Source organism: Merops nubicus, unplaced genomic scaffold, assembly GCF_000691845.1.
Source record: "Merops nubicus isolate BGI_N331 unplaced genomic scaffold, ASM69184v1 scaffold6262, whole genome shotgun sequence".
Taxonomy (NCBI): domain Eukaryota; kingdom Metazoa; phylum Chordata; class Aves; order Coraciiformes; family Meropidae; genus Merops; species Merops nubicus.
In genome coordinates this window covers 8,671-25,796 of record NW_008591478.1, presented here as the reverse complement: position 1 = coordinate 25,796, position 17,126 = coordinate 8,671, and the positions used below count along the sequence as shown (strand labels likewise).

Below are 17,126 nucleotides of genomic sequence, written 5' to 3'. Positions count from 1 at the left end.
GCATAATCACAGCACCATAACTCTCAGTGCACTGCAAAAGGCTGTTTGCAGATGCAGCAGCCATTTTATAAATCACATTATAGAACACAGACTGCTCTTTTTTTGCTCAGCTGTGTTCCATGCTTCTGCCCTCCAACCCTTCATTCTCATGCAGTGCAGGTACTGTCTCCGGGGTGAGCAGTGCTGTCTATTTTTAGCTCTCACAGACAGCATTCCTTCCAACCTCTAGACATTTTGCCCCGAACCACAAGACCAGTGAGCCACTACATTACTGCCAACTTTTGAATCTTTTCAATCTTGTCTAAACAACTTTAAACTTGTGTCACCATGAAGTAACACAAAGGAAATAGCTCCCTAAATGTTTTGTCTTGAACATAACCTTCTTATTCAGAAAAATTTCCAAGAGGTAAAGAACCTTGATGACTCACAAAAATATGCAGTGAAAAGTCACTCAAGATGTAGATTGAAAGACACAAAAAACCCAATCTACTCAGATCTTCCCTATTTTTCTTTTACAGTTCTAATTATATTTTTTTTTAAAAGTCAAAAATTGTACCATATAGAATTCATCAAGAGGAAGAGTCCTTTGAAAACTCATTTGAATAAAGAGAAAAAGGGGGGAAAATTGGGAAGAAGGGGGAATTGTACAAAGTAAATCAATTGGCATGGTCCACAGCCTTACTGCCTGATTCTGTGCTTACAATTCTACGTAGATCCTAGAGTATCTTATGTCCTTGTGATTGCTCTAGTTTAAATATCATCAATAAAAGCAAAGTCTACATTATTGCTTTTTTTGTATAAAATAATCCATTTTAATTTATTGTACCTCAGAAGAAGTTTGTCCTGTATATCAAGATACATATGAACAGTTGTCTCTAAGTTAAACTTTATTATTTTAATCTTACTGAAAACTATTGAAAACTAAAAGCTTCTGTGAGGTGTGTTGGATTCACACACCATTTTCATACATGTGGATCAAATCCGAAGTAACGATTTCAATACTGTTATAGAGAATTCAGCCAAATTACAGATTTCAGCTGAGTTTCAGTTCAGTATTTTTCACATCAAATGACCGAGCTTTATCTTTTACAACTAAAACTTACACTTCATTGGAAAGTATAGCAGAATTTTTCCACACAATTGAGAAGAAAATCCAGAGTCTTTTCGAAAGAGCAAGCCAAATAAATACTGATAGGTGACTAACACTTTTAAACTAACAAATTTATGTGCTAGTTTCCCTGTTCCTTTAGTATTTAAACCCTTTTCCTGCTAAAGTGTTCTAATAAAAAAATTATTCTGAGAAAGGCTATAAGTAAATTAAGGCCACAAAATTATTTACTCCAGAAAACAGTTATCTCATTACTTGACTATACCATAGTATAGGGTTGCAATGCCTCAGGACTAAAAGATATGCAGAGGGAATGTTTGATATTCATTTTCTATCACAAGTATTAAAGGTAATCCATCCATTTGCTGAAATAAGATTTATAAAAATTCAAATGCACTATATCTGCACTCATCTTTACAAGGCACTCAGAGGTTCCTATTCATGACTGTATCACTGTATTATTGGAGTCTCCCTGCTTCTCCATGCATATGCATTTATGATTTGTGCTCTTTACATAAATCAAATTATACAACAACTGGAAAATTCTTCAAAGAATTTCATTATCAGTATATTAAGACCACCAAAGACTACCAAAAAACTAGACAGAAGTAAAATGAGAGATCTCAGGAAACCTGCACTGCATGAAATAAGCAAGATCATTAGTACAGTTTTTTATGAACTAAACCTTGTTTTGTTATTTTCACCACGTTACCTAGCACACAATACACAATTCAAAGTAAAAATCCCAGTGACAGAAAGACAGCTACAGAGAAACAAGTAGCACAAGACAAACTATGAAAGAGTAAGATAATATTCAATATAGTTATATAAATTAATGGCCTGTGCTGGATGGTACGTACAGCCAAATGAAGCCCTCACAGAGCAACCTAGGCACCTTTAGGTGCTTTCATACATTCATAAAAGTGAAAAATTACCCTGTCTTCAGGAAGTCTTTACTTACTTTTATCAAACATGTACTATGACAAGGTGAATTTAAAAATTTATTCTTGAGGAAGACATCCAAGGAGTGTTTTAACTGATAAATGGAATACAAAATTATAACTAAGCATCACATAAGGAAGTAATGAAGAAAATATAAGGAACTGGAAAATTATTTGAGGAAAATAAACATTGCTAAAAGAAACCACTGCCTAAGGTAATTAAATTATTACACTAATAGCAAAGACTTGAAGGGTAAGTCACAGTTCAAAAAGGAGAGAACATAGCAGTACTTGTGCATTTGGTTTTTTTTTTTTCTGTATTAGCTATACACTTAATTATTTGCCCCAATGTTTCTGCAACAGAATGCTTTTAATTTTACATTTATTAGCTAAATAACAATTTGTGGCAGCTTATACTTCATTATAATATATATAGCACTCGAAGCAGATTACAATAAACGCTGTTGTTACAATGACTGTGGTTTCATGTCATCGGTATAATAAAACATCAGCCCAGAAAGCTCCATTTGATTAAGTCTATGCATAGACTTAATTATGTCTACACATAAATACTGCACTAAATCAGTATTTTTTCCCATACACTGAAAAATAACAGCCTATTTTCACTACACCCTTTCCACAAAGATGTTTAACATTTAATTGCCCAATGAAACATATAGCATATTTCTAAGTTTACATATTCACAGAGACAAAACGAGAAGAGAAAAAGCAGTGCAAGTAAACACCATTAGATCAGATTTCTTATTACATTGTAACATTTTTTCAAGTCTACTGTTGACAGGCTTTAGGCTTCTTCTGAAAGTATCCCATGATACAATACCCAATAGAGAAACCCTGAATGTTTGAGGTGTTATTTACTGTGACATTTACCAAAAGCTTTACAGTTGATTAAAATTGAATATATAAAATACCTTGCATCATCTAAAGGTATCAGGCAAAAATCACCATCTAGATTTTAAACTGAATGGTCCCACCTGTGTAAGAATTTGGTGTACCTCTTGTCTGCTTTGAATGAACCAATGTCTAAAACATGGTCTCAATATCACACCTGGATCTTTCAGCAGCACTTAAATTTAGGGAATGACCTCTTTGTTTCTTTGAGTGTTGAGTAAACTGTCAGCTGAATGAGATAAACAAAGCCAGCATGTCACTCACCGATAAAGTAGTTGTTTCCTAGTGCAAGCATTTCTTCAGAAAGAACAAGTCCACCCAGTGCCTGGAGAAGAGTGACACTTCTGCCATCAATAAGTGAACACTGTTTAAATCCAGTGGTTGTGACCTTCCATAGTAGGATAAGAGAAGCAGTAGCATCTTGCCTTATTCTAAGAAAAAAATTATAAGATTATTTACACTGAGGGAAACTGGTGCTATTAGGAAGCTTATCAACAAAGAAGGAAAACAAATATAGCAAGCATGGAATCAGGAAAAAGCCTGAACGTTTTCGGCCACAAAAATAAAAAATGCTTCTGCACAGTACAACTTGCATAGTAGTATATGTAATAGTAAAGTTAATTATACAGAGTCTCAACTTCTACTACTTGAATTTATAGTGCCATTATAGTGCCAAAGAAGAGATTTACATAAGCATTACATACTAGTGAAGCATCCTTATCCCATCTTTGTATTTATGCCTTTTTAACAGTACCTGTTCTACATCTTCTACAACATCATTTTCTGCAGCTGAAGTACATCCAGCCCTCTTGTTTACTGAAGAACATTCAACGTTTGTTCAACACAGGGAGACACATTCTGATAGAAATTCTCATTTGTTTGACATACCAGATGGAAGGTTCAGAACAGTTTATTCTTGTAAATCTAATGAGTCATGTAAAGCTCTCAAGGTCACCGAGTCCGTGGTGCCTTTCTGAATATTGACTGGTTCAATAAAGTAATATCTACAACTGCATATATGATGTTGGCTCCATCAAGGAGCACTGTATCTATGTCAGTGTTTCCTTGCTCTCCAGATACTTTTTTTCTTACTCACCTCTGTAAAGAAAAAATAAAAACCTGTCATATTTCCGGTAAGCTACCAAATATTTGCACTAAATTTCTCTGAAGGAATCCCAAATGACTTTGAACAATCCTCCAAAAGTTCAAACAGAATTGCATCCATCTGCTGAAAACTGATAATTCTCTCCAGCTGAGAACAGGCCTACAAATACCCACAGGTGAAGTTCTGTTCCACAATTTCCTTTACTGAAATTCTGCTTTTCAGTCCTGCTAAAAACACAAGGCAGCTCCTCCCTTGTCACTTCTTACTTGAGTTCAAAAAAAGCAATGCTAAGTTTTGTAATGATGTTTGACACAAGTTGAAAGAAAACATTGCAACCAGACACCATAAAAAGCAAAATTATTGACAGTATTTTGGGCATCTTTAAGAACTCCCAACTAGACAACAACTGCCGCCACAGCCGACCATCTCACTTTTAGAACAGGATAGCAACTAGTTTCACAGTTTAAGTCACACCTGACAAAACAAAATAAAACTATTAAACTGAAATTAATTTCCTTTCACAAATAGTCATTGAACCAGAGATGTTACTTGGGCCTTTCACATAGGAAATAGAATTAAACAACGATAGATATTATCCTGCACTAATCTACCCAGACATAAAATAACAAAAAAAAAAAACAAAACAACTTTGTACCCCGCAACCTCCTTTAAAATCAGGTCATCCCATCAAGGGTTTTAAACCAGCTGTAGAATCCACAAAAGCCAGCTTATTCCTGATTTCAAGAAAAGACACTTGTTTGCTTACAGATTGCAGTCAGCCAGAGTATCCACACTCACAGATCTCTTCCTGATTTAGGCTTAACACTCATGAATGAGCATGATTCAAAGTCCTGTGGGAAGAGTAGGACAGCTCCCACATTTAACAATTACTGCTCCAAACTGTCTGCAGCCTGTCTGCTTACATCAGCTTGTTTTATTTTTTTCCTGCGAGCATGGCCTTTTTTAACTGAAAGCTGAGATTCTGAAAGATAAGATGACAGTACAAGAAAAGTAGGCTATTTTGGGAAAAAACAAGTCTAAAATTGCAGTAAAGCTGTGAGCCAGAGAACTATGTTGAAAGATTTTTATTTAAGTTTTCCAATAAGAAAACACTTCATCCCAGCTGACAGAATCCAATCTTTCTAGGAAGTCAGGGTCTGTTAACTGGAGGTAACAAAGCAAGTATTTGATTCAAAAAGCCTGAGTTTGGAAAGTGAATAATACAGAATAAACTCATTTTTTTTCAGAAATGTGGTTTGTAGGACATAAACATATTACAGCTGATGACGACACGCAAATCAATAATGGAGAAATCAAATACAAATTCACAAAATACATGTGTTGACTTGGTCAGCTATAACAGCTGAGATTAAGCGGTGCAAAAAAATGTTCACTGCATGGAGAAAGGAAATGTGTCTTCTCCAAACTTACATCTTCAACATATCTGCCCCAATTTGCAGCGTGTTCTGATAGCCCAGAGACAGTTTACATGCTTCTTCTAAAACTTTAGATGTGGGAAAAATGATACCAAACAAAGAGCTGCCATGGCACTGCTAGATGCCTGAAGTCTGCCTGAAGCTTTTTCATTACTTTCAGTACTTTTAGCCATTTAACATGTCTGCCTACCTGAAAAACTGTTGTCTAAAACACCTGGTCAAACTAAAATGAATGTATTTTTATACTTCACCACATGACCAATATTTCTTACTTTATTGATGTATTCTCTGGAACTTCAAAGGAGGCAAGCCTGCCTCCAGCAGAGGTATTCGAACTGGCATTTCCACAAGCTACATCTGGGGTCATCTGAAAATAAAGAGTTGTATTTAAAACTAAACCAGAAATCCATCCAAACAATGCGTGAAAGAATTTTAAAAAAATAACACTAATAATCCAGCAGTGATCTTTTAAAAATCATCAGGATGATATTTAAAGAACATTTATGTTACCAACAAACAATCTGAAAATTCACATAACCATCCTTCCTAGGTTTTCATTTTAATAAAAACTTCCTGTATGTAAGTGTAAACTTCTAAAGGCATCTTTATAAGTGATCACATTTAGAAAAAGATTAATAGGCTTCTGGTCTTTTAAAGTAACTAATAAAGCTCCAATATTTGCTACATCAAAGAAATATTGCATCATTAATTTAGGTGGCCTTGGAGGATTTATAATAGCAACTACTGATACTGTCTTTTTAGTATATAGAAATATATTTTTTCCCTAAACACAGTTTACTGTAAAAAAAAACAAAACCAAAAAAACTCTCCCACTTGCTCATTACTACTCTTCCCAAGTAACAGTTGCTTGGATAAAAAGTGCTTTCAGATAGGAAAAAAATTATGAACACAGCTGAGTGGGAAAGGATATATTAGCCAAATCTGCAACGCCTAGTAGACACAGAAATCAGTTACTCTATTAACCATATCAAGACACCATACAGGATGCCATACAACACAGAGGCATCTCAGACAGACCTCTTAAATATTCAAATCTTATAAAGCAGCCATTTCAAAAAGGCAGTTTGAAACCATTAGTACTTCCAATAATGCATTTATTTCAAGTAAGTAGTATTTTATATGGCAAAATTAGGTCTTTTTATTGCCTAAATTAACATTATCAGTAGTCAACGAATTAGTTTTCAGGTATTTTTATCAGCTTGCCTATGAAGTACCACATGGTAAAAAAAAAAAGTAATGTTCTCATTGCTAGGCAGATTTCACAATGTTATTTTTTCAGTTATCTAGAATAAGCATGCAATCTTTTTATGTCAACCTTACCAGCAAAGTGAAAATGTAGCCTCACACACTTCCGTGAATTAATCATCCAAAGTAAAATCCAGAAACTAATTAGCAAATTTAAGTGAAATTCAAATTCATATTTTAAGCATTGTTCTGAAACACCCATAAAAACCATGAAGAGAATTCCATTATATGGTGCAAGTAATAATTTCTAGAAGACTCAAAGCTGATTTTGACTCAGGCAAGACTCAATAATCATATTTCCCAAAAATGTCTAGATTACTTGATTCATCATTGAATTATCTGGTACATACAATAGGAATACATGTAGTTTATGAAAATGAAGTGAGATCCAATGTTATTGTATTTGTTTTAATCAATTTGAAGAAAGATAACATATCCATTATAATTTTTCAATCTTGGAAGTCAAAATCATGGACCGAACATTCAAAGCACAACGTATCAAAAAAAAAAAAATTGACTAATAGTCTTCCCTTTACATCTGTCAACATTTGAACTCATTTTCTTCTAGAGTCTACATGCCTACTTGTACAAAGGAGGAAAAAAGAATCTGACATCTCTATTCTCATACAATCTTATACTACATGCAAAAATACATAAAAATAATATTGCTTTTGATGTATTTATATAGTTTTAAAATTCCAAGCATTCACTACCTTGGAACACAAGGAGGAAAAAAACCCAAAAATGCAATTTAGGCATTTAATTTACCTTACTATTCAATATTACAAGTTTGCGAAGTAAAGGATATTGGTATCTTTGAAACTACAATAAAGAACACAAAATATTGAAGAGGAGGTGAACAATGTGGCTTCATAATGAGAGCTGAGATTTAACCTTGTGAAAACGGAGGAAAAAAAAAGTCTTTGGTTTGCAAACATATGGGAATTATGGATTAAGCAGTGTGAAAAGGAAATGCATAAATAGCAAACAGATCAAAAGGAAAAAAGTAGGATTTTGAGTCTTTTGTTAAGAAACGTGTATTGTTTGATGCTTTAACCTAGGAATTCCATTTGCAACTGGTCCTGAATTCACGCTCTAAGAATCTGATAACATAAACCAGTAGAACACTATAACCAGGATTTTTATAATTTAATAGTAAAAAAAACTGGTACTTGGATCAGACAAGATGGAAGAAGCAGCACCTCTCATCATGAACACAAAATGGTTCCAGCTATGTACTATTTCAGACAAATACAACGGAGACAAAAAGTGACAGCTTTGGCACTTGAATTAGGAACCAAACAACAGCTTTTCCACAGGTGTGAGCAATTTGTGTAAAGATTTTTAAATGTGTCTCTTTCCTGTCTTAACAGAGCTCTCTACCTGCAAACTGTGACAGAAGAATGAAGGCAAAGAAGACCAATACATTATTATGAAAAAGGATACTTGGAAGGTGAAAACTATCTGTAGGTCTTACTCTATCTTAAAAAAAAAACAAACATAAAACCAAGCATAACATAAAACACACCAAAATATCTGCTACAACTGGTAGGAGAGATTTAAAATGGAACTCACTGGAAAATATACTTAAATGATTTTCAGAAGGTAAAATAAAGATCATTCCCATTCTAATTCCCCTTTAACATTCATGAAGCGAAATGGCTAAAGTAAAAAATAAAAACAGATCCTCTAACATCATTTAAAAACAATCTTAAAAAAAATTATATTTAACTGCAGCAACACCAAACTGTTCCAAAATTCCCCTGAAGCATTTAATAGTACAGAACCTTTAAGCTAGGAAGGAAGTTCCTTGGGGAACAGACTTACAGATACAACACAACACAAATGCTGCAGCTACTTTAAAAAGAGTCACCATGGAAAGCAATATCTTCATGCACCTGACAAAGCCTGAAGTATGTTTAGAAGTTGCTTACAAAGCTAAGCTCCTGCATCAGCACAAAGTATTGAAGAGCTGCTCTTCAATATATTAGAGTTTAAAATGTTTAAATATCAAATTGCTGATAGGAAATAGAGAATTACTCTTTACATATATGCTCCAAAAGTTTCCATCTAAGTAGTGTTGCTTTTTAAAAAAGAACCTAATAAGAACTACATTTCTGCTTCAAATGTTTTACTGTTAACTTGCTGAGTCTATACATGGATAAATCTCTCAATGAAAGAGATGAATACAAACTAATCTTACAGAAAATCAATGCTTTAGAGAAAAAAAATCTCTATGCTTAAATCTAAATGTATTTGAAAAGATATTATGTTAATGTAATTACGTCACAAGTTAACCTCCACGAGCGCATTTGTTTCTACCCTCTAGGGGTTCTTATGGAGCAATGTTTAATAGAACACCAGAACAGAAGGAAAATAAAGGCTTACTTATATCTCACCAGTGGGAGAGAAAGGCCCAAGCCTTTAGCGTAATGCCAAGGCAAGACTAACAGATTCCATCCAAAGTCACTATCAAATGAAGGCGGCTTCCCAGTTACTGTAGCACTGAAATGGGATATGAGACAGGCCGCATATTCACCCAGCAAATTCTAGCACTGGCTGTTTGTTTCTTTGCTCATCCAAGCAACAGCCAATTTGTGGGGTCAGCAACCACGCCACCACGAGGATCCAGTGCATCCAGATGCACAGCAATCTTCTAGATTACACCATTAAAGCTTTCTATTCCTGTTATAGGTTAACAATGCCTATATTACACCACGGGGTAACACTTCAGCAGGCACAATGGGTTATTTTCCAGAATGACACTTTCTCAGATGCCTTATCTCAAGCTGGCCACCAAAATCAATGTCCTCTTCACCAAATGTGACTAACAGTCTGGGCTGGTTTTGACATGGGGTAGAGTATTTTCTTCACAGAAGCTGGTAAGGGTTACTTCTCATATTAAACTACTGCATAGTTCACTTCTCTCAGATGTTTATTTTTTGGGTTTCCAAAACTTCCTGAAAAAGCTTCCAGGGAAACTTCATCCTGGCAAGATAGTGAGAACTTATGTGGAGAGATTCTGGCATAATTTCTTTCTGTGCAGGCAGACTAAAGAGTATGACGAACATTAGTTCACTTGTAGGCTCAGTATAATGTGAAAATCAGGCTGACTTGGAAGATTTAAAAAAAAAAAAAAAGCCAACATAATAATAGCAATCTTTGTTGCCTCTGAATCTCAAGGAAGATCAAAACAGGACATTTTTGCAACACAAAACCTCAGTTACTTTATTTTTTTCCTTTTAAGAGGGCAAGAAAGGATCAAGTGTTGCAAAGCTTTTAAAAGCTATGAGGAAAGATATTTTCCTGCTTAACTCTTTGCTCTTGAAACCTCACCAAAAAGGCTTTGCAATACAGACCTTCAGGTAAATCAACTCTCTTTAGTTTAATATATATCAGAGACAATATTTTTAATTGACAACTGAAATCCTTCTTCCATATAAGCACCTCTCACTATGATTTCCAAAGAACAGAATGCCATTATGCTACACTAGAAAAGATTGTGAGAATTACAAGACCCACTACAACGTGTTAAAAACATACCAGCACAAGTAATGTCAAAATAGGGTAACAAGTAGTGTCCATATTAGTGTTAATAATGCAACTGTGACAACCTACATGTATTTTTCAGGTAACACAAGACACAGAAGGGAGAATTTCAGCCATTACCATGTCCACTTGTGAATGAACTGTTTGGCTGAACTGACTAGTAAATCTACCTAAAATGCAAACCTGGGAGAAGCATTCCTTAAAAAATATCAGATCACCAACTGAGGAAGACATACAAGGGAGACCTGGTACAGAGAAGGGCATGCCCTTAATTGATCAGGACATGTGGAGCATCCACACAGATGACACTGCATTTCAAGTAAAAAAAGCAGATAATTGTTTCTGCTTCAGTGCTCTCTCCCAACTCCATCCATTGTGCCTGACCTACACTCTACTGTAAAATAACAGATATGGGAGACAGAATTCCAGGAAATAAAGCTCTGTTCTCTAGACACTGCCCACCAGAACTTCCACTGAAATGGAATACAGTCTTAAAACTTCTTAACTCAGATATAATCTGAAAGTCATAAGACTTTACATGGGTTGATTTTATTTTCAGAAATTGATTTAAATAAATGATACCATGAAAACATGAACAATTTTTTTTGGGCCAGCAAAAAGTGATGAAAAATATACTTCTTCCAGGATTGAATTCATATGTGTTCCCTTCCTCATAAAGTAGCATGTGAAAACACCTCAGAACAATCACACCCCTTGAAAAACTTCACAACTGGATGTAAGTATAATTTAATCTTTACATGAAATATAAAGATTAATATTTAATGGTAACTGAGTTAAGTTAGATTTTTTTTTCAGGTACTAGAGTGTACACAAGACACCTAAGAATTACTAATAAAACAGTGTATAAAACTGTAGAAAGCAAAGATGACATTTCTTAAGGATCATATGTTGTGTGCTTTCCAGCTGTAGTTTTGCCAGAAGTTTGTCATTTCACTAAGAGTTACGACAAATGTTTAAAAGTTTCCTCCATCATTGCCACTCTAGACTAGTACACTGTGTAATATACCACCACTTGTAATCCTCAAATAGCTGTTTTCTTAACACTGCAAGGACACCTCTTTCAAAATAACATTGAGCATAACTTCAAATAGCAAAAAAAAAAAAAAAAAAAAAATTAAAGGTATTGCTTTAATGTTTTCAATTTCCTGCTTTATTTGATGTTTGGAGACAGTGTTAAACACAGGATTAGAAGAAACAACAGTTTCTGTTTCAAAGAAATAACCAATACAACATGCTGGCCAAATTAAGTCTGTTACTTTTAACAAGTAAGACATTTTTGCATTTTATTTTACTAGCATATTAACTCAGGGCAGAGATCATCTCTTCAGTCCTCTCATGTAGACAAACGTGAAATCACACACAAATGACAACCCGACAATGATAACACTTGAAAGTTCTTTTCTGTGCATTTTCATTTAGACAGAATATTCTCACCTCTGTTTCATCCCATTTCAGATCTACAACTTTCTGTCCTGCTTTTGGCTGCCATTCAGGTAATGTCACAGTTGCTCTTGAACGAGGAAGAACAATGTCAGGTTCCAAGGTGGATGAGACTGGCCTGCTCTGCCTTGGTGACGTCAGCTCTCGCTGCTCAGAGACTGGAAGGCTGTGAAATGAGTGCTCACAGTTTGTTCCCTCATAGCCTTCGCTACAGAGACAGAGGTAGCCATCACCACTGGTGCTGCAGTTACCATGGTGACAGGGGTTGCTTGCACAAGGATCTGAAACAAACTGGGAAAAACATCACAGAGGTCAATTACTGCATATAAAGGATTTATTTCTGAGCTTTATAAATATCATGAAACAGGATTCTTTTCCTCTTCTGTATTTAATTTTCTGAACATATTTAGGAACCAAGCTCACCTTTGATGTATCTTCAAGGAAGTAAATTCAAAGGATTAAAGAAGCATATAGATTAATCTAGATCAACCACTTTTCTCAGACCATTTAATACTTGAAACTCACTGTTGACACATACAAAGTGATAAACACAAAGCATCTACACAGACACTGCACATAATCAGGATCTTTCAAGAACAGTCTTAAAAGAGTAACCTATCCAGGGAAAACAAGAAGCATCCAGAAATTTAATGCAGTAACAGAAATTGGAATGAGGCACTGAATTTGTACAGATTACTGGGTCATGAAGCAGCTTTGTGTTGTCAGAGTTAACCACATCACAGAATCCTATTTGTAGACAAAAGTTTCTTTTTTAAACATCCAGGCCTTCTACCCGCACTTTTAGTGGACAGCACTTTCAGAACCTGATTCATTCTCTTGCTGAAAACTATCCAACAGGAGTTAGAAAGCTGGGGTAAATATGTTCTAATTTTTCAAACAGGGTCTGTAATAGTATAGGACAAGACCAAGCTCAGTGACATAGGAAAAACCCAGTTCTAGTCTTTCCTACCTTTCAATTTCTTTATTTTATCTACAACTAGTTGGCATTCTATTTCTTACATTATCAGAGACTGAGAGGTGAAATGTCTTTTCCCTCTTCTGTGCTGATGTTCACATCCATAATTACAGAATATATCTACACTCTTCAAGTTTCACCTCATAGCCTAAATAAGCCCTGTTTGCCAGGTCTTCTTGTGGAGGACAAATCCTCCATTCCTGTGCCCCCTTTTGCATCCAGAGTCCAGCACTGCCTTCGCAAACGCATCAACATTTTGTCTGTCCTGAAAATAGTTTCGTTGATACTAGTTTCAGAATGTTTGCTTTCGTCAGAGCTGTATCACACTGCTGACTCAGTCATCACATGACTAACGACAACTGCCAGACAGTTCCCTTGACTTATCTTCACAAAGTGATAAACCATGACTAGAAACAGACATTTTCTCTAGTCTTTAAAGACAAATTTTGGACAATCCAGTCCAAAGGTTACACAATTCTTCCATGCACAATGTTCCAGTCCTTCCCTGCATAAGCAATGCTTATTGTATTTCCCAGTAAAGTGCCACAGGTACTTATTATTAAACATTCGTTTCAATTATCTTGAGAATTACATACACTTTATATATCATTAATGTCATAAAACCAAGGATTTGGTCTACACTACAAATTCCACTTTTCCATCACTTGAAAGTTCTGATGTCAAGGATACCAAATCCTAATACTACATTCTGTTACATTAAAAAGTACAATTATTGACCTCAGCTAGAATTATTTTTTTGATAGAATTTTTGAATACCCTAGCTTCTTTAAACATTTTTTTTGGTCAGAAAATGGAGGAAGCACTATTACGAAGATTAACTTTAGAGACAGCTAATGATAAATGCATGATTTTGTACTGATGCAGAGGAGTTAGATACTATGAAAGGTAGTCTAAATGGGGACATCTTACATGTGTGATACATAAGACAGCAAGGTCAAGCTCTGACTCTTCTTCCTTTTAAAACCTCAACTATATAGTGAGTTTATATATACTTAATATATCAAGTATCAAAGAATATCAATTTTTATGACCAGACAGTTTATCATCTTAAAGTCTTCCTCTTGAAATGAACAGAACATCCAAGTTCTCAAAGAACAATTTATAAATCACTTCTCCACCAAATAAGTGGCAAAAAACAGAGAAAAGAACTATTTCCTGGAAAGAATAAAATCTAATCCTGTTCTATGGCTTGTCAGTTACATTGTAGTCTTGCTCCCACAGCTGAGCAGCGGAGACTTCTGAAATTTCACAGAAATTTCCTTTTCCTTTAAGAGTGTTAAAGATAAAAAGTGTTGACATGTGAATAAAGCTCAGCTACAAAATTGTTTGCAACACTTTTCTCATGTTCTAGATACTTGGACTAGATCTGAGTTTGTTGGATAAGCTCTTTACTTACTGTTCCACAATTAATCCAAATTCATATGAATTCATTTGATAAACCAATTAGCATTTCTTCTACCCTGAGGAAATTTAATTGTTCTCGTCACACCTAAAACGCTACAGCTTTTACTTACAAACCTAGTAACAAGAAATAAAGTATATCCTTTCTATACTTTCACAAAGTGCACTTTTTCCCCTTAGTGAATACTCTATCCTGTATCAGAAACGGTGTGACCAGCAGGAGCAGGGAGGTGATCGTGCCCCTGGACTCAGCACTGGTGAGACCTCACCTTGAGCACTGTGTCCAGTTTTGGGCACCACAGCATAAGAAGGACATGGAGGTGCTGGAATGGGTCCTGAGAAGGGAACCAGACTGGTGAGAGGGATGGAGAACATGCCTTGTGAGGAGTGGCTGAGGGAACTGGGGTTTAGTCTAGAGAAGAGGAGACTGAGATGGCAATGACTAAATGGCAACTGCAGCTGACAGTTGAACTAAAAAAAAATACTTAAAATGTATTTGCACGCAATTACTACCCCATATGCCTGGACAGCTGTGATCTTTGTAGTATTTTTCCAGCAGAATCCTACAATGGATGCATATCAAGGTGCCATTCATATGGCAGTTAATTTTGCAAGGGCAAACAATATGGTACAAACACTAGGTTTGTTTAAGAATCACACTCACAAACATGGATTGTTTGCCTGCCAGTCCAATTGCTTCCTAAGGTTTCAGCTTAAGAAGAAACACTGTAAGATGTGAATCTGCAAGACCTCGCTGCCAGTACTCCTTGTGGTGGCACCAATTTGTCATTTAATGCTCATTCAGCATCTGTTGGACTGGTTCTACTTGTTCTCCCCGGAAAAAGTCCAGGTAGATCCTCCAGAGAGCTCTGAAAAATAGAACAGTAAGCCTAAAGAGAAGGCTTACCTTCCCATCCTGGAACATGAGAAACAAACATTACACAAAACCTGTCTTCCACCTGCAACTCTCCTCTCAGGTGTGTTAGCACAAAACTAACTTGGCTCAGTTTTTACTGCTGTTGTCTATAATGTTGTCAGTGATTGTACCAGCTTACAACTCCACTCAACTTCAGAAAAAACAGTCGTCATATTAGGAATTCAGTGGGTTGTTTGAATCCTTTCTATATAGCAAATGTCAGCCTGTTAACAAAGCCAAGCAGCCACAACATCAAAGGCTGATATTTTACATGTGTCCAATAGCATTCCTAACCTCCAAAACAGTCCTCAGATATTAAAACAAACCTAGTCCCAAGGTTTCCAACTATACAACAGCTCCCTGAGATAATTGTTCCAGTTACAGGATAAAATGTTGTCATTTTCAAATACATAAAGTGACTTTATCTGGTTGGCATTTAGACAGCTGGTTTCATCATGTGTTCTGGTACAAACAGATCTGAGGAAAAATTTAAATCGGTGAAATAAAACTGCCTTTGCAGCTATATTGATGAAGAAATTCCCCAATACAAAAAGCAGACAACTGTTCTTCAGGAATAGATCATGGGAAGATTCACCAAATATCACCAGCAAAGAAAAGGGATCAGACACACCAATTTCAAGCTATTCACAATACATTAAAAGTTACCAATTTACAAATACATTGGAAAGAAAATAATTAAAATCTACAGTCTAAGCTGTTATCAGTTTGGTTTTAACACAGTACGTAGGAAAAAAAGAGCTTTTTCTCATAAGGTCATCCGAAATAATCATGCAATCTCTGCATATGCATCAATTTATGGTAAGAGATGGAAAAATATTTGAGTTTTTTTACATAGAAATGGCAATAAAGATTATCTAGAAATGTAATCTCTTTGAAAGACTGGTTAAATTATGTTCAAACTATTATTTAAACTCAGCCTCATTCAAGCCTTTACACATTGAAGTTTTAAATCCCATTCTATCACACATTAAACATTAATGCAAACTAGGAAACAAAAGGCAAGAAAACTGGATTAATTAAAATAGAAAAAAGATATTTCAAAAATATCCACAGAAAAAGCACTGAGATGCATATATCCAATAAATCCATTTTCTTCTATTTTGAGCAGACTGTTCTATGACTCGTGGGACTCAAAAAGATATGCCAGTTCAGTTTCTGGCTCTCACAGAGACATCCTGTGTGACCCAAGAACAGTCAGACTCCGCCTCTGTATGTGTTTAAGAACACTCTTGGCAAGTAATTCCTCTACCACCTCACAGCAAAACGCTGCCTTGCAGGGTGCAGTGACCACTTGCACCTTGATCAGATATCAGCCAGTCCACGCAGGAACCCATGTTACAATTTGTCAGGCAAAATAAAAAAGTGCCACTATCATGCTATTGCATATGAAAAAATACCCATATGCTGTGAACTACATCAATTTGTCCCCTTGGTATCACGAACTTTTAAGAAGGGGCATGCCACAAAGTGCTTTATAAAGAAGTCCTGGAAAACAGGGCAATCAGTGTGTTTTTTTTTTTTAACCCATCCCTCAAAACAAGGTAAGCAGGACAAAACATTTATATATTACAGAAAACATTAGTATGGCAGCTACATCAGTTTCAGTTATTAGAAACTAACTACAGGCTGCACAATGCAGAACTGGAATTACTAGAAGGCTAATGCCAAGAACTGTATTGTACTGAAAGTACAAAGTAAGTAACTTCTTTCTGGAAGTAAACATCTACTATTTTCCTTTAGCAATTCCTCTCAGTGCCCCAGCCCACCAAGAAAGACATCAAGCTAATCAAGAAGTGCAACCTTTATCAGATCATTCAGAACATGATTCTTTGCAACACTGTTAACCATGAGCGTTTTGGATTGCTTCCAAGCTGCCAGTCTTATTCGACGAGTTTTGAATATTCAGAGTAATGAAACTGCCAGTGAATGTAATAAATGGATATAAAACATTTTCTTACTTCTGTGAAGCAGCAAAAAAATGCCTAAAGAAATTGTCTGTTTAATTGAGAACCA

The 17,126-nt window shown here is 35.5% G+C and overlaps 1 protein-coding gene across 1 annotated transcript in view; it reads right to left on the bottom strand.

The window, feature by feature from the left end:
• DNER (delta/notch-like EGF repeat containing) overlaps positions 1-12,069 on the bottom strand; it is a gene marked incomplete at its 5' end in the record, with an annotated part of 54,732 nt that extends 42,663 nt beyond the window's left edge. Inside the window, 3 exons of the mRNA XM_008950274.1 lie at positions 3,226-3,392; positions 5,775-5,869; positions 11,773-12,069. Coding sequence (XP_008948522.1) covers positions 3,226-3,392; positions 5,775-5,869; positions 11,773-12,069 — 559 coding nt within the window. The remainder of the gene's footprint in view (positions 1-3,225; positions 3,393-5,774; positions 5,870-11,772) is intronic.
• Between the last annotated feature and the right edge of the window lie 5,057 nt (positions 12,070-17,126).